The sequence below is a fragment of the Xiphophorus maculatus genome, chromosome 8, assembly GCF_002775205.1.
Source record: "Xiphophorus maculatus strain JP 163 A chromosome 8, X_maculatus-5.0-male, whole genome shotgun sequence".
In the NCBI taxonomy this organism is placed as follows: Eukaryota; Metazoa; Chordata; class Actinopteri; order Cyprinodontiformes; family Poeciliidae; genus Xiphophorus; species Xiphophorus maculatus.
Window position 1 is genome coordinate 26,158,805 of NC_036450.1, and position 24,363 is coordinate 26,183,167.

Genomic DNA, 24,363 nt, shown 5'->3' on the forward strand with positions numbered 1-24,363 from the left:
TTCTGAAATAAAAACAAAATAATTGGAATTAGTTTTTTATTTGCCATCCCCCCTCATGCATTACTTTGTTTACATATCATTCCAAAAAATACATTGAAGCATGGAATTACATTTTAGTAGTAACTCACTTCAAATGTAACCTCAAGATGTTTTGCAAGATAAGCAACTCTAGCTTATATCAACTGAGTTGAGAACAGTCCGAAGTACAAAATGTCAGTTTTTCATGTCATGTCAAGAGAGATTGAACAATAACAGAAAATGTTGAAGCAAGAACAAAATACTTGATAATTAAAATAAAGAGAGATGAAATAAATTCATCCACCAGATGGCAGTAATACAGCTCTGCAGTCGCAAGCTGCGTCAATATATCTCGAGGAAGAAGAAGCAGCTGAGGGGGAAAATGAAGACGCTGAACTGTCAGATTAGAAGGTTTGTACGTAAAAACTGATGTTCAGGATCAGCTGGTGAGATTCTGTGATTGAAGCTGGATTTGAAAGAGACTTGGTGGCTGCGCTGATGCCTGATAAACGGAGTGTAGAGAAATAACACACAATATTCTCGGTTTTTAGCACATTAAACATTTGTGCTTCGTTAGACAATCTTTGTCTGTTTATAATAGCATGTTGTGAAAATGAACGGTGTCACAGTGAGAGAGACTGGCATGTTTTTAATCCTTTTTGCTCATTGTTAAACTGTAACAAACAGACATGATCTCACAGGCATGGTCATGTTTACTGGAGCGTCTTATGGGGATGAGAAGTTTGGTTCAGTCCATTGGTGTCAAACTCTAGTCCTCAAGGGCCGCAGTCCTGCAGTTTTTAGATGTGCAACAGGTACAAAACACTGGAATGAAATGGCTTAATTACTTCCTCCTTGTGTAGATCAGTTTTCCAGAGTCTTAATGACCTAATTATTCTATACAGGTGTGGAGCAGCAGAGGCACATCCAACAGTTGCAGGACTGCGGCACTTGAGGACTGGAGTTTGACACCCTAAACTAGGGTGTCCAAAGTGTGGCCCAGGGGCAACTTAATATTACTCAAGCAATATTCCAAATTTCCGAGAACCTCAAAACAATAAAAAAAATATTTCATTTTCAAAATGTTTTCGTTTGCTGTAAGCCGTAATCATGTAGACAAACAGAAAAAACTGTGGATAGAAATGAGTGAATGTGAGTTCAATGGTTTTGAATTGATATATTGAACTTTTTCCTGTACTGAAGTATTTTATATTTCTTAAATTTATATTATTGAATAGAAAAGCCATTGGAAACATCTCAATTTTATTTCATTGTAATTTAGAGCTTTTAATGATTTGGACACATTTTTGGATGGAATTATGAAAACAGAATTTTGAATCTTTTCTAACAAGTTTATTCTAGATTTCCTCAAATCTGGACAGGATCAAAATTAGTACACAAAGATTTAAATACATACTCATCCAATAATATCTGGTTAAATGTCCTTTAGTAAGCTGCACTGCAAACACAAATGTATGTTTGGGTTCCTTCACCCAGGATATTATGATGCAGATGTTATATAGAGCGAGGATGATAATTATTTGATCACCTGCACATTTTATATTTTTTACCCACTTTATATGTCCTATAATATTTTGCTTTCTCCTTCACCTGCAGAGTAGCATGGGTCACCACAGCAGCAGCATTAATTCCCTTGTGTTTCCTGTTGTGATTGGATGCCTTGCTGCTTTAATGCTCAGCAGTGCCTTGATATACCTGTACCTGGATGCCGTGTATCAGTCGGAGGAGCAGCTGGTGAAAACACACTCTGGCTGTCTCCCTCAACACTTTAAACTGCCGGTCATGAAGAACTGTAGCCCCTGGCTCCAGTGCTCACAGATTGAAGCAGAAGTACACAAGATAAAGCTGATTGGCCTGGGAGCTGTGAAGAAGGTGTGTGTACCTTTAAATTAATAGATGGGTTAAAAGATATGAATGAGACCAAAACAAACTTAGGTAATTACTAAATACAAAAGCACATACAAAGTGCTATTATACAGCCTTTTCATACCTTTTAACAGAATGGAAGTAGAAGGAGACACCATAGGGGCATTTGGTTATGAAATAAGGTTATGAATTAGCAAATGAGTGATGATTTTTTTTTGTTGTTGCTTTTTTGTTTTTTTGTTGTCATTCTCATTGGTTGCTAATCATTCCCCCAGTTTTCAATTTCATAGCAGTGCAGTTTTGGTGTGTCATCTCATTAATCTGCATTTTGTAATACTGAAGTGTGCAACTTTTCCTATTAATCTTATGTATTAACACATTAACATTGGCAACCCTAATTTAAATATAACTGGAATGTTCTATGTTTTCTTTCCTCAGGTCTATCTGGCAGAATGGAGAGGTCATAAGGTGGCTCTGTCTGAGCTGGCTTCTCTGGAATACCGAGAAGATTTTCTCCATGGACTGTCGATGTTACTGGACCTTCAGGGCCCACAGGTGGTGCAGTTGGTGGGATTTTGCCTTGAAGATGACATTATAGTTACCCAGCACCATCCACACGGCTCGCTGCTAAACCTAGAAGACGTTCTGGCACAGCAGAAGTACCAGCATCTAAACACTTGGCACCTCCGGCTGAGACTGGCCACAGACTACGTCTCCATTCTCCACTACCTCCACAACAGCCCTGCCGGGCGGCGGGTGATGTGTGACTCCAACAGCCTGGAGAAAACCCTTTCACAGATCCTGCTGACGAATGACTTCCACCTGGTGGTGAACGACCTAGACGCTCTGCCTGAAGTAGACGCATCTAAGGGCGCCTTGGTAAAATGCGGCAGCCGAGAGCTCACTGGAGACTTTGTGGCCCCAGAGCAGCTTTGGCCTTTCAGAGACAGTGGACAGCCATTTTCAGACGATCTCATGCCACCGTACGATGAACAGACAGATATCTGGAAGATTCCAGATTTGACACAGTTCATAATGGGAAGGACTCCAGGTGGAGATTTAGTTCATTTTCACCTTTTTCAGATCCATAAGGAATGCAAAGATGTGGACCCTAAACTCCGGCCTTCTGCTCTTGATGTTTTGAAGGCATACAAATTGGTCTACAGTGCAATTGTACGAGAAACATCTGGACACAGAGATATGCTGTAGGGTCACTCTCTGAGTAATGTTTAGCTGAGTAGAAGGAAAAGACAACATAAAATTTGATGGTTACAAAAACTTCAGAACTGTGGTTTAAAGGTGTCTGTTTAGACTAAAGGTGTTTTCACAACTTATAGATTCAGTTTGATTTGGAACCAAAATTACAACATTTGTCACAGTTGGTGCGGCTTGCGTTCTTCCATTGAAAAACCTGTTCACCTCCTTGCCTGTGTGGGCGCTGCACCAAAACCCACTGAAAAAGATATTGAGCGCAACTACCTTCTTCACAAAATGTAACCAAAAAGGGAGTGGCGTCAGATTTTAGCGGTTGTAGTATTTCTCTTTTGTTGTTCTCATTTTGTTTACATTTCATGAAGAAGGAAGTTGCACTCATGTCTTTTCTGAGGTTTTCATGTTGTTGCTTCAGTGGTTCTTGGTGCAGCAGACAGGTGAGGGGGGAACAGGTTGCTGGATCATTTGACACAGTGCAGTGAGAAAGAGAACCACAGCAGCTGGAAATGAAACAAATGTTGCAATTTTTGTCCCCAACTGAAATGAGTTTATGGGACTATCGGGTGTGAAAACAATCTAAATTCGGATTGGGCCTGTGAGTTCAAAAAGTTCACTTTTCACTGTATTTTTCTAGCCTCAGTAAAGGCATCTGGTAAAAAGATGTTCATGAATGTTCAGTGTTTGGGGGAAGATGGTTCCAGACAGACCGTCATTATAAAAATACTCAAGTTAGAGGATGGAGGAAACTGATTTGCTATCACATGTAATGTTTGTATGTTTACTAAAATAAACTTTAGTAAAAGTCTGGTCAGTCATTTTCAACACTCAGCAAGTCGCTTCCACTAAATGGGACCTTATCTGATGTAGACAGAAGTGAGTTTGCAGAAATAGACAATAGTATGTAATGGAGGAAGTTTCATAATTAGCCCAACTAGAGCGTCCAATAAAACTGCTTTAAACTAATATAAAAAGAAAACTCAAACTTTCTTCTTACTTTGAAAACAGAATATAAGCTGTGAGTCTCTACATGTTTAAGCCATTGCTTACTTTATTGCTATTGTCTGAGCCAAAGAACCAAGTGATTTGATCTGCCTCATCAACTAAGAATTATCATCCTGACTGTATTATTTCAGAACAACTAAAATTCAGTAATAGTTGTTGATTACTGCTTCCTTCACTACTTAATATGCTTCAGAAAAATCTGAATTAACACCAACTGTGTGTTGTCAAATCGAAAATAAAATTAAAAGTATTGTGAGAGCAAAACTGTTGTGGTGAGACTATTGTCTCACTGATAGTTATAATTTCATTTCAAGGTCATTAAAACTGCAGTATGTTACAGTTTTTTCAGAATATTTTTCACTGCCAGGAGTCAGGAGAAAAATAAAAGAAGATACCGTACTTGGGTCCTTACATAACAAACTAAATTGGAAGCCAAAGATTGGAAACTGCTGACCTGCTTTCTGTGAGCACAAAGGCACTAAACAAAGGTACTGAAGTGTTTTTCTTCAGGTCTGAGCTGCTCGGTGCTGTGTGCTTGTGTCCGGAAGGGGACTGAAAAAGCCCAGATGATGACCTCATTAAGAAATGGTTTTGGATTTTAACTGCAGCAAAAAAAGAAACAAACATATGATCTTGCCTTTAATTATAGCCAGATAACATCAAACACCTGCATATGGATAGTCTGAAGCATCAGCGTAGATTTTACTTGAAGATAACCAAAACGCATATTTTCTATCTTATTTTCCCTCAAGATGAAATTACATTTGTACTGACTTCTGGAAAAGTACAGCTTGGATAAATACACAAGCAAAAATTAATTAAGAAATAGTGGTGTTATTTCTTTCTCTTACCCATCATCTTAAAGTTCCAAGAATTTAAAAGCCTCTGCAATGGTTTATTAAGAATGATGTATTCACTACTCTGTAAATCATTTAAAGCTGTTGAACTTACATTGGGCAACACTAAAATAGAACAGTTAAAACATGTAAGCATGTTTTAAAATCAAATTTAAGGTTTTCATTTTGCGGCATTGTTATTCTATTCATTTCAAATTGAAGTACATAGCCTCAAGGAGGACAGCATTTTTATTTTTTTTGCTGTAATTCATAATAACAGACACAAAGAAGGAGATTACCGGATTGTATTTAAATATGTTTCAGATGTAAACACGTGGTTCATGTTTTGGGATGTTGCTGACTGGCAGTGCGGCCAGGCAAAGTCTCTCTGTAAACTTGTGGAGTGATGCTGAGGAACTGGCTTCTAGAGTGGTACGCCTGCTTTTGGCACAGCCCCATCCGACTGAACAGCATCAGGATGTCTCTGTGAAACGCCTTGGTCAAGATGGCGTAAAAAAACGGGTGTGCACAAGAGTTCAGTGGGTAGAAGACCACAAGCAGCACCTGCGGAGAAAATACAAGTTTGTTATTATTTTAATAAAAATTAAAAAAATCTGAATTTAAACTATAGTGGACCCCTAGTAGTTATGTGGACTAGGAAACACAAGTGTGCACAAATAGCTGTAGTCCATGAACACTTCAGACTGGAGATCTCCTCTAAAAACGTTCAATATGAAATGTGAGTATTCACCTCCTTGGATGTTTTGTCCTTTTTATTGCTTTTACAAATCAATAATGAGTAATAGTGATGTTCTAGCACCAAATATACCTCAACATACATTAACACACACGATAGCACAAAAGCTGGTGTCATGGTGGTTGACACTAGCTTGGTGCAAGCTAGTGTCAACCATTAGCTAATGCTAGCAGAACTCCCAAGCTGCTCTTGGGGGTTCAGCCAATCAGTGCTAACGAAAATAAATGGAGGTTTTGGATTGGGTCCTTTGCAAACGTCAGACAATAGCAGCATTGCTTCTAGGTATTACAGCGTCCCAAGCTGCATTTTCTTTAGAATATTGCAGATATGCTCTATGGAAAAATAATCAGCAGATAGCCAGATTTTCCCTGAATAGCTTGGAGTCACATTCCAGAGAGAAATCAAATAAGTTGATCAACGAATACCAAACAGCCAATAGACAGGGGTCCACTGTCCAGAGAAAAATGCAAACCTTAGAATCTGTGATGGTCATCAGTGGCTGGTGGAACACTGCCGCCAAGCCATAGAAACAAATAGGAGCCAGACACAGGAAGTTGGTAAAGATAAGAACAGCCATCCGCTTGGCCATGCTGGTGTCACATCGGCTGGAATCATGCTGGGGATTGTGCACCATGCAGTAGATGTGCAGGTAACACAGACATACTACTATAAAAGCCATTATGTTTAGAATTAGAACAGAAACTATATAAAACTGGGCAACGACTGTCTCGGTGTCCATGGGCAGACAAATGCTCACTCTCTGGTACGTGTTCACACCAAGCACTGGCAAAAAGGCCACTGTCCCACAAAGTAGCCATCCACTGAGCATCAGCACGGCCGCATGCCGTAGCCTCATCTGTCTGTCCGGCCTCATGGCGTTGAAGATCGCTTGCCAGCGCTGGAAGCTGATTGCAGTCAACGTGTACACAGATAATTCACTGGCAAACAGCGATAAAATCCCTGCCAGCTGACAGCCACTTCCTGTTTGCCAGGAAATAGCATAATGGTAGTAGTTAGAATGCGTGTAGTAATCGACTGACGCTATCAGCAGCAAGTACATCCCCATACAGCTGTCGGCAAAAGCCAGGTGGCCCAAAAGGAAACGGGTGACAGACAGCTTCTGTTGAGATGTCAACAGGATGAAGAGCACCAGCGAGTTAGCGGAGATGGCTAACAAGCTAACGACCCAGACCAACACCCGCAGGAAGCCCTGGCTCATCACATCCTCACAGGGGTTCAGCGCATCAGGCAGAGGCGTGCATAATGGTACAGTATCTTGGTGGAGATCATCACACGGAGCAAAGTCCAACTCTTCCCCTCGCTCCTCTGAGGATAAATACACAACAAACAAGCCCTCATCCTTAGCCTGTTCGTCCAGACACCGAATGCCAGGGTTGTTTAGATGGTAAGTTTGGGTCTGGGAGTTGTTTTTCAGATGGTGGGGCAGATCATTTCCCAGAACTGTAAAGGATTCCTGCAGCTGTGCGACAGCAGCCCTGGTTTGGTTGCAGAAATGTTCCTCTCTGTTTGGAGAGACAAAACACAAGAATGTTTTTATTGTTGCAAACCATCCTCAGGTGTCACGATATGGTTCACGTTCAGTCACATCTTATGAAAATGTCTGTCTGTCTGGATACTTCAGGTCAGTCACTAGCTACCTTTGCATTAACCGTAAAATTACGCAAATTGAAATTACAAAAATAAATTAGCTTAACAGAAACAAAGCAATTTTGAAAAGATATGTTTTTAATGAAACATTTTTGCGCTAGGATGAGGTGGCTTTTCTGTCATAACGAATCACATGAGTCACGTGATAAACAACCGGATGTTACTAATGGTGAAAATGACAAAGAAGACAGGAAGTAGTTGGAGGATGATGATTTGTTTTAGGTTTTTTTTTTTTTTTTTCGGACAATGTGCAGCTGGCTCCACCAGAGCTCTCACAGCATCACAGTTCATAAAAAGTTGAGTCATTCCAATGATCTGAATCCATAGCTCTTCTGCAAAATGGCTGACTACAATTTCTCCAAAATGCTGCATTCAAAGCCGCTCCCAAGTAAGCAGGGCTAGTCAAGACGCCAACTTCTCCTCTGATTGGCTGGTAGATGTTTAGCACTATGGCTGAATTATGAATATATCCCAGCAACTGTTTACATCTTGTCATTGCCATGATTTTTAATGACTTATCATGTGAACAAGATTATTGACATGTGATTTTAATCTCCACTCTTATTTAATAGAAACACTGCAAAGGTTTTTTTTGACATTTTATCAGACAGATTTGTAATGGAAATGAAGCAATTGTTCCTATAAACTTTTATATTCATTAAAACATGTTACAATCCGAAACTTAGCTAATAGGTCCTCAAAATCAAAAATCATGGTTGGTTGGCCAATTTAATCAACCCTAACGTCTCTTCAACCAATTTTAAACATCACTGTACCTTTTACTTTTTAAGCAGAAGGTAAAGTCATAAACAAGTCTTGTATCATTATTTATCTATAACAAATAATATTCTAACGTTGCAACTCGTGTCTTCACATGAACTTGTTGCATTGTGAGAACTGGAGTTGATTGGAATGTGAGGAACGTGGGAACCGTTTCCAGCACTTGTTGTTTTCTTACTCACCTTCTCCATCTCTTGAGCATTTTAAGGCCGCAGCAATGGCTTGCGAAGGTCATGTGAGCACTCTGCAAATGAAGAAAAGCACCAAAAGGAGGCAGAGCTTTGAGTGCCCATGTTTTACGAACTTGAAGGATCTCAATGCTGCTCATGCCCATTGAAGGCAGAGAGTGTACTTTGGTTTCTGAAAGGTCTCTGGAATGATAGAAGCAGAGATAAGAGTAAGGAATTCACTCACATTGGCATTTTATATTTAACTTAGACTTAAAACCATGCAATGATTTGATGTCAGAATTTTTATGTGAAAAAGCATTTGCCCCCTTTATCAAACACGTGCTAACATCAAAGATCAATGGAGTAAATTCAAAATGTAATTTTCGAACGATGATCTAACTTATTAATTGAAAATAGGCTATCGGAATCACAAGCACCCTTGATCAATCATGAATTAAAAATAGTTTTATGGTTAATTTGGTTGAACTTATGTGATTATCCGCATTTTAATGTTTAGTTTCTTTAGCCACACTCAGGCTTGATTACTGCCTGATTACAAAAACATTGAAACAGAAATAAAATATTTATAAAAGGAAATCATCAAGTCCTGATTTAAAGAATTATCATAACAGATAATAATTGCTACAAGGTTGATAACATCTATCAATCTGGAAAAGTCATTTCTAAGACTTTGTGAGTCCAGCCAAGCACAACGAGTGTTATTATCCACAAACAGAGAAAACATGGAACAGTGGTGAACTTTCACTGAGGTCATCTAAAGAGCCCAGAGTGACATCTGAAGCGCTGCAGGCTGTACCTGCTTTAATAAAGCTCAGTGTTTATGATTCAACACAAAAAAGAGAGACTGATGAAAAATCATATCCATGGGAAAGTTTCAGGATAAAGAAACCTGGTGAACAAAAAAAAGAAAACAAAGATCGACTTCACACCTTACTGACTCAAAAAATGAGGCAATAAGGTGCCTTACAGTCTGGAGTCAAACTCATGTGACATGACTGTAAACAGGTCAATGATTCTAGAAGAGACATCCAACCAGATGCAGTTTCAAATGAAATCATTTGAAATCTAAATCTGCTTGGGGAATTAATAACTTTGCCCTTGACTGTTGTTTAAACATTTTTGGTACAATTAAATAAAGGGTAAACACACATACTGTATGTTCTATAAGTAAGTTGAGACAACATGAATCAACACACATTGAGTTATTAATAAACTTACAAGTGAGTGGGGCCAAGAATCACCCCATAAAATGCATATTCTGCGATATGTTCCAAATCCATATTCCTGTGAAGGTATCTGGAATTACAAAGAGAGAGTTTTTAAAAAGTGATCAATCAATTTTTTGTTTTTTCTTTTTGAAAGAGTTATGCCAACATTTCAGACAATGTGGTTTTAGCAGAAAAAACAGGGAGCTAATTTTTAAACATGTAACATGGGCTCCCAAAAAAAAAACTAAAATGGTGTGCTAATATAACAGTAATGACTTCTATATAGTGTTATTCCTTTGAGTTCTCAATATTTTAATATTTGTTTTATTATTAATTCAAAAGGCCTCACACTTCTTCCAGCTGGCTGCCATTGAACGCGTAGTCCTGGATCTCTGTCAAACCGTTTCCGTTAAGCATGCTGCGAGACAAAGAATGCTGTAGACATGTTGTGACACCAAAAACATCTCATAACTCTACGGTGATCCAGATAAATAATGAAATGCTCAAAGTCTCAATTACAGGGCCAACTAGCATGATGTAAACTTCACAGACAGCGACTACCAAGCTGTCCTACTTATGTAAATATGTGCTAAAAAACAGCGCTAGCCGGCAGCAAGCTGCAGCTAACTGGTTAGCATAGCAACCGATGACAGTGCATAAATGGTTTTCCTGTAACAGTTGTTTCTCCACCATTAGCTCATTGAGCAACGAGTACATGAGTTTGATTGACAGAGCTAAGCCCCTCCTCCTGGCTCTTATTGGCTGTTTTTGGTCAGCAGTGGTGTGTTTCTTCAGACGGCAATAGCAGCTCAGGGAGGATGTGGAGGAGATTAGATTTTTTCACAGATTATTTGTCTCGGATTGCGCTGTCACAACAAGGTGATAGTTTGGAGAAATATGGAGAAAATATACATTTTTAGGAAAATGACATACTGCAGCTTTAATCTGTCATGTTTTTCACTTACTGAATGGAATCACTGAAATAAATAAACGTTTTCTAAAATACCCAAATTAATTGAATGTGACTGTGATGTTTGATGCTTAAAAGGGTTTGCTGTGCTCAAAGTGCCTAATTAGTTCAGGAAAATGACTGGAAATGACTAGTTTGCTATTTTTTAATTGCCTTAGCTGACTTCAACTAACTCCAACTTACACTGTCAAAGCGTTCTCAGATACTCCAGTGAAGGAGTTGGCAGGGATCACTCGTAGGAAGACATTTTCCACTATTTCCCTGAATAAACAGACAAAATGACTAAAATTATTCACACCAGGTAAAACACGTTGAGGTTTCTCTTGACTAGCAAAGTTTGCTTACACCTCTAGAATACATACAAAATGAAATCCTCCTGTCTTGACTGAATGTATTGTAAAACAGGAAATGATGTCAGACCCGTGTTGGTGATCCCACTGCAATGAGACACATCCAAGTCAGTAACTGCTGAATGGGAAAGTAATAAAACGTTTACAGTGGATCCTCACCTGTTATAGGTTAATATTTGAAGATTTTTCTGTAGAACATTAACTCTAAATTATTTTTGCCTATTTGTGAGTTTTTTCAGAGGACATATCTAAAATATCTGATAGAAAATGCATCTTGGGAATCTGAATCTAAATCTACTTGACACTCTATTGGCTGGTGTTTACAAAGCAGCCAATCCAGGAGCACCATTAATTTTCCTTGCAACTGATTAGTCTAGTAGAGAAGGTGTCAAGTGTTCAAGGATTCTAGTTATTTGCAGGAGGTTGTTGTTCCTAATCCCTTGAATTCCAGGGGAACACTGTAATCATAGGATTTTCATTTACTCTCTTAAAAAACAAATACTCTTAAACGCTAAACATATAAACAAAGACTTACAGATATTTTAAATTTGGAAGTTCCTTGAATGCCTCTGGATCAATGTATGACAGTGTTTTGATGCTGTGCAGCTCTCTGTGGGACACACAGACACAACCATCATGTGTACACACATCACATGCACACAAGCAGATCTGACACTAAGAACAAATGCTGTTTTTGGTCTTTCATGCATTTTTGTCTTGAAAATAATCTTCTAATGTAGCTTATTTAACTGAATCCTTATGTGATACACTGGGGTCCAATGAGAAGTTATTGGTATTCAAATTAATTAACAAATGTTAATTTGTCAAATTAACATTTGTGACAATAAAGGAAGACAACTCAAGCTGTTTAAAGTTGACAGCTCACCTACATGTGCATGATGCTGGACAGATTGTAAAAAGAATGTCTCTCAAGAGATCTTAAGGCATTGTCATCAGAGATGTATCTGTAAAAAAAAAAGAAGCAAAAAAACAGAACCTTTATTATTCACATAGTATTTTAACTGATTTGAAAAACAAAGCATTTATTTTTGCTTCTTGAGATAATAACTTGAGTGAACCAGAACGGTGTCTTGAGTAAATCCTGGTACAAAACATTATTCATCCAAACGCTCATGCAATGTTACTCTTGTTATTAACAGAAGTGAACTTTTGCTTCAGTAGCTCTTCAAGGTAGATTCATTTTATCCACTCAGTTTTGCTCATATATGGTAAGGTAAGCTTTACTTATATGGCTCCTTCCACAGGATAAAACCACCAAGTGATTAAGAAACACAATCATCACAGAAAAATAAAACATCAAAACATCATATATATAATACCACCCATTTAATCCTGCCTTAAGATTTTCCAGGGAGGCCCCCTGGTGGCCCCCACTTTCAAAAACCCTGTGTTCAACTGTTCTCTTTCTTTAATGCTTTTGTCTTTACTTTTGTCTCTCCATCTTTGTGTTGGCCAGACTGTCTTCACGCTGACTCACCACTGCAGCACACACAAGTCACCCCATCTTGAAGGCATCAGGCATCCAGAAAACTTATTCTGTCAAACCGTTTTGTTTATGTTTCACAGCAATGTAGGCCCTCAGGGCTCCCAACATGCACTGAAGCAATCCATGCAATGAACAGACAAAACGTGCATCCAGTTTAACATTTCTAACTGGCAGAAAAAGATTGTTTAGTTTAAAGAGCATGTATCAAACTCACGTATCACTGTTTCAGACATAAAGACAGAATTTTTTTTAAAGGGTCAAGACAAATTTTGTGAGATAAAAAACATAACAAGCAGTTGTTTTAGTTTAAACGGTTTAGCTAATAAATGGGATCATTTTCAGTTTCCTCAATGACATTAAAAGTTGCCTTGAGTTTCACTACAATTACAATAAACTAGCTTAGAGAGACTAGCTTACAAATAATAATTCGTAAGCTAGTTTTACACATTTCAGAGAAACATTAACGTTGATGAAAATAAAAATCTTACATGTGAGAAATGTTGGGCAAACTAGCAAAAGTATTTTGAGGAATGAAAGCAAGCTTTGTCCTCACGAGCCACCTAAAACACAAGTAAGAAACGCATTAGTCATCACCACTTGCTGACTGACATTTGAGTCAAAAACCTAATTACTTACACCTCCTGGAAGGACAAATGGAAAACAGGCACAAGTTCAACTCCAGTGCACGACACACGTTTGGTTTTCCAATCGCACTGGCAGCGGGGAGGACAGCCGTCCACAGGGAGAGACAGTCCGACGAGGAGGAGGATGACAGAAGGAGGCTTCAGGTCAGGCTTCATTGTGAATGTGGCGATGCAGGCAGAAGGCTTCAAACCACTGAACTCAAGAGTCTTTACTAAACACTTCTAGTCAAGACCTTCAAAATAACATTTTCAACTCAGACCCTTCAAAATAAAAACCATCATGTAATTTTAGTTCAACATATTTGTCTCTAGAAACGTTTTACAAATACCGGTAGCACGTTATTTGAAGAGGTGTGCATAAGACTGACAATGACACTGTCATAAATATGACACAACGCCGGTTATGAACATGAAGGAGTCTTCATGAATGTTTATGACTGTTGTCAGTAAATGTCATTCTGCAAATAAAGACACGTTTAGTGCAAAGTTGATTCTTTTATTGGACTTTTAATGCAAGTTTTAGTGCATTAAAATTCAGCTTTGCAATCAAAATGCCATTATTTACAGAATGACAGTTCATGATAACAGTCATAACTACTTCATGTTTATGACAGTGTCATGTCAGTCTCATGCACACCCATCAAAGAAAGTTTTAGCCAAACACTCCATGAGAAATTAAAGGAAAACAAAAGACAGAGTTGATCAGCTTTTATTTACATTTCTTAAATCTCATTTGACAGCCTGTTGGATTGAGTACAATTTTTAATGGCTTGAACATTTACGAGCAATATTATTTTCATAACAGCAGCACAGTGGGAGCGGTGAAGCCGTCATCATATCGGAAGCTCGTCTCGGCCCTCAGGCTGCTAACATTTACAGAGTCCAGCTGCTCCTCACATTCTGGTTTCTTCTGGTGGGAGGCTCATGTAGTCCTGAAGGACCTGCTGAAATGGCCTCCACTTCTTTATGGAGGCTTTGATGGCTAAAATCCATCTGGTAGAGCACAAACAAAACCGTCATAAAATCACTGAGGTTGCATGTCAGACATTGAAGCTGATCAGCAGGGGCTGATACTGCAGGCTGCATACTTTCTGAGGTGTATGCGAACATGTCATCCCCCCCCCCCTCCTCTCCCGCCCCCTGACATAAACTTGCACAACTCATTTTTAATTAAAGTATCAATAATATTAAATGTACATATATGTGAATAAATTGTTGCCCTCAGGGCAATTAAAGGAGAATGAAACAAAAACAGGGCAGTATTTCATAACTTAATATAACTCATACCTAATTTAATCATTTAATTTAATATTCAGTCTGTTCTACAGAATAGATCTGCTCCAAACAGCACCTCTACTGGCTTATCACAGACTGAGTTATTCTGACTGTCAGACATGCGTCCTGCTGTTGAAGCCTGTACAGAGCATCAAAGAGCCAACTCCTTACCGTTTATTTTCAGCTGAATTATCGGCACAGAAGTAAAACGTCTTGAACTCATCAGACAGAGGTTTCAGTTCAATTGTGGACTTTTTGGATCCATTGGCCTGCTCCCGCACCACGTAGCCCTGAAGGTAAATCCCACCTGAAAGCAGAGACAACATGGTGTTCTGATAAATATATTAGTAAATCATTTCAGAAATGAAAAATGTAATCTCTCTGAGGAAACAAGGACTAACAACTGACTGCTTATATCTTTATCAGATGTTTGGATTTTCGTAGCTAGTCAGATGGCTCAGTCAGTCACACACTGACCAGTTCCTCCAGGAAGTTGTGATGTTGTGATTGCACCCAATAACACAGATTGACTGACCATTCACAAAGTTTGCATGGACAGGCAACTTTCAGCAGTCACTTTCCACATCTGGTCACCTGGGTCAGATTATCTCATATCTCTGAAATAACCTTATCTATGATATGTTTTCCTTCTTTTCTGACCAATCACTGCAACTTGGATGAATTTTGACCAATCCTTTTTTCCCCTTCTAATTGAACTTCCTGTTTTACAAACCTGCATGATGGAATCATGAGTGACACTGAAAAGTACCTCTTTTTTTGGCAAAAGCCATTCTGAGATGTTCTGTAGGATTTGCTTGTACTGTGTCTACAATTCATATTAATTTGAATGACCAATATGAAATTCTTATTTTGCACTTTGACCCCTCCTGATTTGATTTGTATTAGAGCTTACAAAAAAAATTGCAACTTTGACTTAAACCTTTTTGAAAAAGGCGATCAGTCAAAATAACTCATTTTGAGCTGCAATAATCACAAAAAGAAAAGAAAAAACAACACAACATCCTGGAGAGACTGATGCTAATTCATGACGGCCCCAGTCTCTGAAACTTGGTGTAATGCACATTAATACATTCATTCTGCTTAAAGATATAGGAAGCAAATTATAATGTATAATAAAACAATTAAATATATGACAGCATTTAACACCAACACTACATCTGCTGACAAGGCTTCAACAGCTTCACCTGGCACAGATTCCTACCATGTGAGTGGGTGGAGCGGATGCCGCTGTACAAGTAGAGACAAGCATCTTTCAGAATGCAGTAGTGCTGGACCCACGTGTCTTTACTCCTGTCCAGTTTGTTGAGCAGTCCCAGACAGTCCGGGTTTTTCACAGCCAGCGGCGGCACGTTGGAGTTGTGTCTCGTGACGTCAACCCACACATGGTTCTGAAACAGAAAGAGTTTATGTAAAACATGATATTGTGATAAGTATAAACGTCAGAGAAATTTGCGATTCAAAAGCTTTAATAATAAAAACAAGGTGGTTTTTTTGACAGACTTTGGTGTACCTGTGTAATGGGATGAACAGCTCTTTCCATAGCTTCACACCATCTAGTCACAAAGGAATCAAGATCAAAACATTATTCAGTAACATATTGATGAAATATGAATGAAACTGAAACACGTTTCAGACTTAAATTCATGCTGCTTTAAATTAGAGTCTGAAGAACAAACTTTATAAACCTATTTGATTTATTTGGTCCTACGCTACCTTTTCATTTCCTGATTGGAAGTGGCGCAGAGAGAGTACACCCGACTGCCAAACTGAGGGCGACACTTGAAAACAAACGGCTTTCCCAGGGAATCATCCGGCCCCACCTCAGCGCCTTCCAGCTTCACTGAGGATAACGGCTGCCGCTTGCCTTCATCCTGGATTACAAATGGAGTCATGTTCATCAGAGGCATTTTATTTTTCTATAGACGTTCATCTTCAGAGCGAGCATTCCTCTGCCTATACTCACTCGTTTGTTTTTGAAGTAGTACAGACAGCAGTCGTGTGTGAGAACAAACCACCTCTTCCTCCAGCCTTTGATTAGACCAGACTGGGTTCGCTTATGGAGGTAACCACGGCATGGTGGTCTGGGTGTGTTAGGACCCCGAGCAATGTCTGATCCAATGGTCAATGTTAGAATATCTGGACCTACAATAAATATTACAACTTTGATCAGTGTCAAGTTTCAGCTTAACAGCTGTGACAAAATAATAGCTTAACTAAGGTCATGCTTTGCTGTGCAGACGCTTTGTCTGCACTGATGAAGATTCACTCCCCTTAATACATAGATAGATATTTAGATAAATATTTATTTTTCGGTCATTTTTGACCTGTTTATACACAAGAAAAAAAAGAAAAAAGCACATACTGCTGAATAACAATAAAACATCAGAAAAAGAAAGACAGAAACAGTTAAACAATATTCAATTTCCTGTCAATGGCAAGAACACCAAGTGTAGTCTGAAAAAAGTGTAAGTAGAAGCACAAGCTTATTACACCTTCACTTTGTTACACATAAAGCATCATCAAACTCAAAGGAGCAGAATCTTTTCAGAATGTCTCAAATGTTTCTGTGTTTAACCTGACAGAACTTCTTACCTTGTCTGGCTAAATTAGCTGCCTCCGAATGAGGAATGCTGGTAACGTCAATTCCATTAACAGCAAGGACGTAGTCGCCCACTATTAGCCCGGCTTCCTCTGCTGCTCCATCTGAAAGCAAACAGATCACATGTATGATCCTACAAAGAAAAAAATAAACAGAGCCACACAATATCCTGTGGACAAGAAAATTATATTCTGTCAATTGGTAAGTTTTAGTTTAGAAAATGAATGAGCCATTGTAATAACATTGACTTGGTTTAATTATCTCAAAACACAAAACTACATGTTTGTTCACTTTTCTGCAGAAGAAATACACTCAACATTAGCGTACCCAAAATCTGGAAAAGATTCAGTTTACATTTGACTAATCACTTCTCTATGAGTTGTTCTGCTAACTCAAAAAAATTAATCACTTAGAATTACTCATCACTTACTTGTGTCAACTTCAGTTACAACAATGGGTTTGGAAAACTGTATTCGAAAGCCCCAGGGATATTCTCCTGCCCCTTTGCTGATTCGAACAGTCCTCTCTCGAACTGGGAAGAGAATTTAGACAAAACATTCAAACCCGTCCTGCATTCATGATACTCAAAGCATTTTGTTTCAACAAAGACCATTGTAAAAACTCCAGAATAAATAAGTTTTCTTATAGAGTTTCAACATCAGCTTACTTGAGACAGCACGCGTTCTGACTGTGAGATTGGGACCGATGGCGCCTGAGTTTATGTTGTCTCCTTGGTAAATCCACGCTGAAGAGTGGAATGTCTCTGTGTAAAACCCCCTGTCTTCATTGTCTTGAACTGTCACATTTGTAGAAAGCGTATCCTCTGATACTAGAAAAAGACGTATGAAATGTCAGCACTAAATGCAGTAAAGAACTAAAACAGACAATGTGGGCCTGTTGAGTTGTAGTAACAGTGGATTGGCCACCTTACCACTAAGCACAATACAGAGAGACAACCTCTCAGCTTCAGTCAAGATGTGTGTGTTGTTAATTTCATTAAAATAATATCCTGTTGCGGTGCTATAATGGAGCCCATATTTTGGTACCAGAACTAGGTGGATGCAGCACGATGGGCTTGAGCTCAGTTCAAATGTGAATAATTGTTCCAGTGAGTCTCTTTTAACCCTGTGATGAAATAGCAATCTGTGAAAGCCCAGTTCAGTACGATTTTTTCAGTTGCACTTAATCTAAATTCTGTGATAGTGATCAGTCCAGTCCACTGTCCTCCACTGGTCTAAGAACAGGTTGCAGGTGTAACTGTTCTGAGACCAAGACCAAGACATCCTTCTCCCCACAATCCCAACATGATCCCAGGTCAGATGGGAAATATGGTTACCTTCAGCACTTTCTGCCCAAAGGTCACCTTCCTTGGGAACATGTACATAAAAACCTCAAGAATGAGGACCTTAGGAAGATCCTGATTAGATGTAAGAACCAGATAAACGGTCAACTTTCAAAGTGGAGGAGAAGCTGCTTTACTCCAGGCTCTTCCTGGATGATGGAGGCCATCTCCCAGTTTCCAACCGCCTACATCCTGGATCTTGTTCTTTTCATCATGATCCATTTCTTTTTACCACAGGTGACAGTGAAAAATAAATTGCTTGAAGACATTAAATAGTACACGAGTACATAATTATGTGTGTTTTTACTAAGGTTGAAAGAGCATGAACAAAATTCCTTCTGGTCAAGACCGAAGAAGCTAGTGAAGTTATTTCACAAAACCTGCAGAAGTTTCGGGAAGACCCTGTAAGTCCCTTCTATTGCAGCATTTGTGTAGTCAGACCACAAGAAAAACATTTTGCTTGGAAGATATGTGAAGAACATGTTGCATGAAATCCCAAACCAGCTCGCACTTATAGAAGAGAGAACAAATGTCTCCATTCTTGTGAAGTAAGTACAGACTTTTGACTTTTTAGCTCAACTCTTTCTTGACCATGACAGACCAAATGACTGCAGACAGGGTCTCAAACTATCTGTCCATCTCTTGTCTCATACTACCGTCACTTGGGAACAAAATTCTTGAATTCCTCCATGTCATTCAAAGACAAAGGCCCACTATGAAAGGAGCATGTTACCATTTTCTATTAGAAATGTGCGACTTCAGTCTTTGAGGCTCAGTTTAATCCAATTATAACTATTAGTTACCTGATTCCTCTGTGATGTCGCTGGTAATTGAACTTCCACCAGCAGAGCTCCACTGCTTGCTCTCCTTGAAGAGTTTTCTCTTCCTGGCCCAGTGGTCTGTGCCGTCTCTGTCTTTGTGAGATCCAGGCTTCAGATGCTCTCTAGCCTCGGAGTTAGCTGGAAATAGTCATAACGGGTCACGCCAGATCAGTTTTATTCTGGACAGTTTTAGTCGACTGATAAAAAAAGATGAAACTGCAACTTACATCTGTACACAGCGGGTTTCTCTGCCTTGCCGACTTTAACAGGCAGCTCCTTTGCATGGAGCACTACGTCTATAGATGGTTTTACAACACATAATAAACCGTCTGCTGCTTTGTTGGTGTCTTCTGAATGCCTTTTTTTAGCCGCCTCCTTATCATTCAGCTCATCAGTAACAAGAAGAAGTGGAAGGCTACTAACTGACTTTTCAGTTGGGTTGGACTCGATTTCCATGGCAACATTGTGTTTTTTTAGGGAATCCATGTATGGCTCCTCAGATGTTGACCTGGACAGGACGTTGTGCTGAACAGCATCAACATGTGCCGTCATGACTGAACATTCTGATAAAGTGGAATCAGAATTGCTTTGCGTGGAACTTCTGTCATCTTTGTCCTTGGCAAATACCTTGGGAATCGTCTGTAGGATTTGTTCCTCTGAACCACTGCAGGATGGAGGGATGACTTGTATAGCAAGGCCTCCTTGAATAATCTCTTCCACATAAAGTTTTGGGCTCATTTCTCTGTCAGGCTCCATGCCTGTAAGTTCTCCGGTAGTTTCTGAACTGTCTGAGCAAGTTTTAGAACTCTCTCTGCTTTGTGAAGAAAATTTTTTTCTCACATATGTAGAAAATATGTCATCCAACTGTTTGCTTTTTTCCAGCCTCTCAGTTTGGAAAGGAAGAGAGCACATGACGAACGAAGAGACTGATTCTTGGTACGGGAGCAGAACATCCTCATGAATCAGTTCTTGATCAAACGACGTCCCAGGGAACGTCTGCCGTCTTTTCCTCATTAACAGACACTCCTTGCGCTCCACGGTGGCGATGCTGTTGTTTCTGATCCAGGACTTTCTCTTCTGGCAGTAGATGAAATCTTTGACAAAGCTGGACCTGTTGGTAGACACAGAGGGCCGAATGGACATCGGCTCGTAGTTATCTGATTCTGACAGCTGATCAAAGGAACGGGTCATATCTTCTCTTTCCTTCTCCAGTGAAGAAAATGGGGATGCTAATTCTGCTGATGCTCCTATCCTAAAGGAAGCTAGGTCATTTGTCAGGTCTTCTAAAGTGCTGCTGCATTTAATGTCATCAAAGACTCGTTGTGTTGAGATGTGGAAGAAACCATCCCTGTTCAAGGCGTCTTGCTTCTTCCCCTGAATATTATCATCTAGCAGTGATGGTGGACCCAATAAATGTTTAGCCAGGTTTTGTTGGATGTAATCACTGCAACAACGACAGTAACTCGGATCTCCACGTACATTTGATGAGCAGACTGATCTTGACTCACTTTGTTCCTTTGTTTGTTCATTTATGCTGCCAAACGTAAACCTATAATTTATATCCTGGTTGTGACTGGTCACGTGTTTTGGGAGCTGCTCCAAAGGCTGATGGTCAGGGATTTGCATCCCCTCATATTCCTGGTTAATAATGACCTCAGAAGCCTTGTTTTCATTCATAAAAACACAAGTGGTCTTAATGCCATAAGGATTCCCCTGTCGAACTTCTTGGATTTCCACTTTCACGTGTGACCCAGTGCAGCTGACATTGAAGATGTTTGTTACGGGTGTAGATGAGTTGGTTGGATCGTCATTTAAAGACTCATGTGACTGTTGGATTTTCACAGTTTGGGACTTTTCCATGTCATTTTTGGACACTGATGTTACTATCTTCACTCCTTGCTCTTCAAGCTCCGTTGTTTTTGTGTACACACTCCTTTGTTCCTGAAATGCTGCCATGTTAAAGTCTTGTTTACATCTTTTTTGGCTGGGTGGAGTGTGATCATGTTGGTGATCTTCAAATCCAATCAGAACATTTTCTTTTTGAAGAGAGTTTTCTTCATGCTTTCCAGCTAGGTCCTTCTTATCGCTGACAGTTGTACTGCGGCTCTGGTTTTGAAAGAGAAAGGCGGAGGAACTTTCTGAAATAAAAGAAAAGATATGTTTGCTAATTTTATAAATTCTTCTGCTTTCTCCCAGTGCTGGCTAGAAACAACCAATCAGAGCCAGGAGGCGGATCTTAAGGCTGTGAATCACAACATGAAGCACTGCTCTTACCACCTTCATCTCCCCCACTTACTGTCTAGTACGCTGCAGCTAGCAGATCCTGTAGTGAATTATAAGGCTAAATGGAGGTGGATAAACAGTTTTCTTGTACCAGCAAGTCATTTTTCTGCTATTAGCATATTTAGTAGCGAGTATATGAGCATGATTAACAGTGCTAAGCCCCTCCTCCTGGCTCCAATTGGTTATTTTTAGTTGGGAGCGGTGCATTTCTTCAGGCAGCAATAGCAGCTGAATAGGAGGAAGTGGAGGAGGAGGAGGTCCATCTGCTCACACATCTGTCTCATAACATACTGTCACGACACAATGACTGTTTATATGTAAAACAACAAAACATACTCTTTATAAGAGTTACATACTGCAGCTTTAAACACTCAGACTAGATAGCATGAACAGCTTCTCCAGAAGAATGGGACTGACTACCTGCAGGAAATACAGATAATCTGTAGGAAAATTGATTTCAGTTCAAAAATTCTAAATAACTTTATTAATCCCAAAGGGAAATTAGTAACTGATATTAATTTTAAAAAAAAAAGCTCAAATAATTATTGCAGATGATGATGTGGGCATAAAGGATCTCATGTAGCGGTCTGTATTACAACGAATTTGAACACTGTCTTCTGACTGAAGACAGTGGTTTTCTATGGCAGTATCATGAAGACGACGCTCAGGGCTGTTCATAAGTTTCTTGATTTTATTTAACATTCTTCTTGGAATCATCATCTCCAGAGGTTCCAGTTGATGTGTGAAGGGATCGCCCAAAGTAAGCTACTGAAAACCTTTTATAGAGCTCTCACTGATACAATATTAGCTGAATAACCACTGTGTTGGTCAATGATGAAAAATTGTAAGATAATACATTGATACATTGTATTTAAATACAATGTATCTTCAAATACATTGATTAGAACCACAAGTTTGGGGTTGTAACATAAAGACATGTTAGAAACGTTTAAGGGGTGTGAATACTTTTCCACTGTAAGTTCATGACTTTTAAGTGTAAATGTACTTATTGTCGTATTCTAAAACTCATGAAACTTAAAAAATGTAAAGAGAAAACAGATTTGTGATCACATTGAATCATTTCTACTAGAGAGTTGTTGGCTATGTATCAACATTATGAGGTTAATAGATTAAAACTTCCATTTATGTCAATTTTATGGGTTTTATAACTGGGAATTTGGGAGTTAAAAATGTCCAAATTTGATCAATGTCTCAATATGTTACTATGAAGTTGAACTGAGAATTTTTTTGTTTAGAATTTGTTCAGTTGACATTCATTTAACACAGAAGAATTTTTGTATTTCTACAATGTCAGAAAATCTGTGTCTATAACATCTGGTTCATGATCTTCACATATTTGGAACTACAGGCAATTTACAGCAAAACTCTGAACCTGCTGCTCAGCAGGATGTATTGAGAGCCAATAAGAGCTCATGTTACTCCTTTCCAAGATGGAGGAAGTCCAAGTATGAGACTTTTCTGCTCAATTCAAAGCTTGCAGGTGCACAGAAAACGTGAGCGAGTTAAGCACATGATTAATCTGATGGAGCTGCTCCCACTCACGTTTGCTGCTGCTGGAGCTCTTCCTCCTCCTGCTGCTCCGTCTCCTCCCCCTTTTGCTCATTCTTAAATCCAACAGCAACACGTCAGCTGGAAGATGAATCACAGACAGCATCAAGCTTTTGCATTTTCCCTAGGCTGCAAGTATCTAAAATCCAAACACAGGTATTTTGTTGTGATTTGGCACAAAAATAAAACAATAGAAATACAGTTTAGGCATGTTACAAAGGTTCTTGGATGCGCTACAAGTTCTACTGTCCTTGTATTCCTCACACAGTATAAAGACATATCCAGATTTCAGATGTCTTTCGATTAAAGGTTGAGTCATTATAATTCAATAATAGTTACATCTGAAGGACCTTGAACGTGTATGGAGATAAATAATGTTCTGTCAAATGATTATAACACTACTAGTAAAATGCCAAAAATGTATAGGCAAATGCAAATTTTCCTCAACAGAAGTTAAAACAAAGTGAGTCTAATGCTGGGGAACCGATAGCAGATAGGACACAGTGCTTCTAATGACGGCACTTTTAAATGTACGACATAAAGAAAAGACAGACTTACATGTTGCTGTGAAGTCCTGCGGGAGTGAATTAAATGAGAAGGTAAGAGACGGTTCCAGACAGCGCGGCAGCAGCCTCTCTGTCTGCAGCTCTCAGACTGCTCCACTTCTTATTGTTGCTATTCTCAACATAAAGCAGCTTACTACGTTTAATCTCATCAGTCGTGTGCGTGATGCTGTTGTGGACCTTGTTTATTCAGCCATTTCCACTGGCTACCGGCCACTGAGGACGTGCACTTAATGCTCTCTCTCCTCCTCTCATGTGTATTTACTTTAACTCCTGTTCATGATGGGAGAATAGAGGTAGATGTTAGTTGTTGGGTTTTATGTTTCAGGACAAATCAACAACGGTCTGGTCACCATCTGTCAGGTTATATCAATTTAAACTTGAATGTACAAAACCAAAGAACATTTTCAATACTGTTAGTGTTTTTTGTAAAATAGCAATAAAGCAAAAACGGGAACATTATCTCCAAATTATGTGTTCCAATCTCCTCTAAAACCCATTTGATTGACAATATCCAATTGATTCGTGTTTCCAGATGTTTCTGAACAACTCACTGAAGGTCCAACCTCACATTCAGTTGGGTTAGGGTTTGTACTTTGACTGGGCACCTTAACTTTGTTCTTCATCAGTCATTCCGTTACAGTACATATAGCTTGTGTGTTTGGGAACATCGTCCAGTTGCCTGACCCATTTGGGCCCAGCTTCAGCTGTCGGACAGATGGCCTCATGTCACACTAGAATATTCTGGTCCTCAGTGCATGTCCTCAATATATATATATATATATATATATATATATATATATATATATATATATATATATATATATATATATATATATATATATATATATATATATATA

The 24,363-nt window shown here is 39.1% G+C and overlaps 3 protein-coding genes across 3 annotated transcripts; 1 reads left to right on the forward strand and 2 right to left on the reverse strand.

The window, feature by feature from the left end:
* Window positions 1–377: 377 nt before the first annotated feature.
* On the forward strand, window positions 378–3,459 carry pomk (protein-O-mannose kinase). The gene is made up of 3 exons (XM_023338821.1): window positions 378–429; window positions 1,636–1,911; window positions 2,344–3,459. The coding sequence occupies exons 2-3, from the start codon at window positions 1,642–1,644 to the stop codon at window positions 3,112–3,114; spliced, it is 1,041 nt and encodes a 346-aa protein (XP_023194589.1). The 5' UTR covers window positions 378–429; window positions 1,636–1,641; the 3' UTR covers window positions 3,115–3,459.
* A 1,800-nt stretch (window positions 3,460–5,259) lies between these two features.
* LOC102227717 (thyrotropin receptor-like) lies at window positions 5,260–13,186 on the reverse strand. Its single transcript, XM_014473491.2, has 11 exons — window positions 13,023–13,186; window positions 12,875–12,946; window positions 11,770–11,844; window positions 11,415–11,489; window positions 10,892–10,966; window positions 10,713–10,790; window positions 9,909–9,977; window positions 9,570–9,647; window positions 8,343–8,531; window positions 6,185–7,235; window positions 5,260–5,519 (listed from the first exon to the last, which is right to left on the reverse strand). The coding sequence occupies exons 1-11, from the start codon at window positions 13,184–13,186 to the stop codon at window positions 5,295–5,297; spliced, it is 2,151 nt and encodes a 716-aa protein (XP_014328977.1). The 3' UTR covers window positions 5,260–5,294.
* A 537-nt stretch (window positions 13,187–13,723) lies between these two features.
* On the reverse strand, window positions 13,724–23,985 carry LOC111609586. Its single transcript, XM_023338820.1, has 13 exons — window positions 23,499–23,985; window positions 22,935–23,021; window positions 19,316–21,226; window positions 19,071–19,226; window positions 17,593–17,754; window positions 17,356–17,457; window positions 16,919–17,029; window positions 16,290–16,468; window positions 16,040–16,197; window positions 15,837–15,879; window positions 15,528–15,714; window positions 14,477–14,612; window positions 13,724–14,023 (listed from the first exon to the last, which is right to left on the reverse strand). Exons 2-13 carry the CDS (start codon window positions 22,993–22,995, stop codon window positions 13,924–13,926), a joined length of 3,306 nt encoding a protein of 1,101 aa, XP_023194588.1. The 5' UTR covers window positions 22,996–23,021; window positions 23,499–23,985; the 3' UTR covers window positions 13,724–13,923.
* Window positions 23,986–24,363: the final 378 nt, after the last annotated feature.

Bases quoted from the DNA above. Each gene is read 5' to 3' on its own strand.
- pomk (XM_023338821.1), top strand. From the start codon at position 1,642: ATGGGTCACCACAGCAGCAGCATTAATTCCCTTGTGTTTCCTGTTGTG. The intron at 1,912-2,343 runs GTGTGTGTACCT...TTCTTTCCTCAG, and splicing joins GCCTGGGAGCTGTGAAGAAG to GTCTATCTGGCAGAATGGAG.
- LOC102227717 (XM_014473491.2), bottom strand. From the start codon at position 13,186: ATGAAGCCTGACCTGAAGCCTCCTTCTGTCATCCTCCTCCTCGTCGGA. The intron at 10,967-11,414 runs GTAAGTCTTTGT...GTCTCATTGCAG, and splicing joins CTTCCAAATTTAAAATATCT to TGGGATCACCAACACGGGTC. The intron at 8,532-9,569 runs GTAAGTTTATTA...CTATCATTCCAG, and splicing joins ATTCTTGGCCCCACTCACTT to AGACCTTTCAGAAACCAAAG.
- LOC111609586 (XM_023338820.1), bottom strand. From the start codon at position 22,995: ATGAGCAAAAGGGGGAGGAGACGGAGCAGCAGGAGGAGGAAGAGCTCC. The intron at 19,227-19,315 runs GTAAGTTGCAGT...GACTATTTCCAG, and splicing joins GAAACCCGCTGTGTACAGAT to CTAACTCCGAGGCTAGAGAG. The intron at 16,198-16,289 runs GTGAGTATAGGC...TTTGTAATCCAG, and splicing joins ACTACTTCAAAAACAAACGA to GATGAAGGCAAGCGGCAGCC.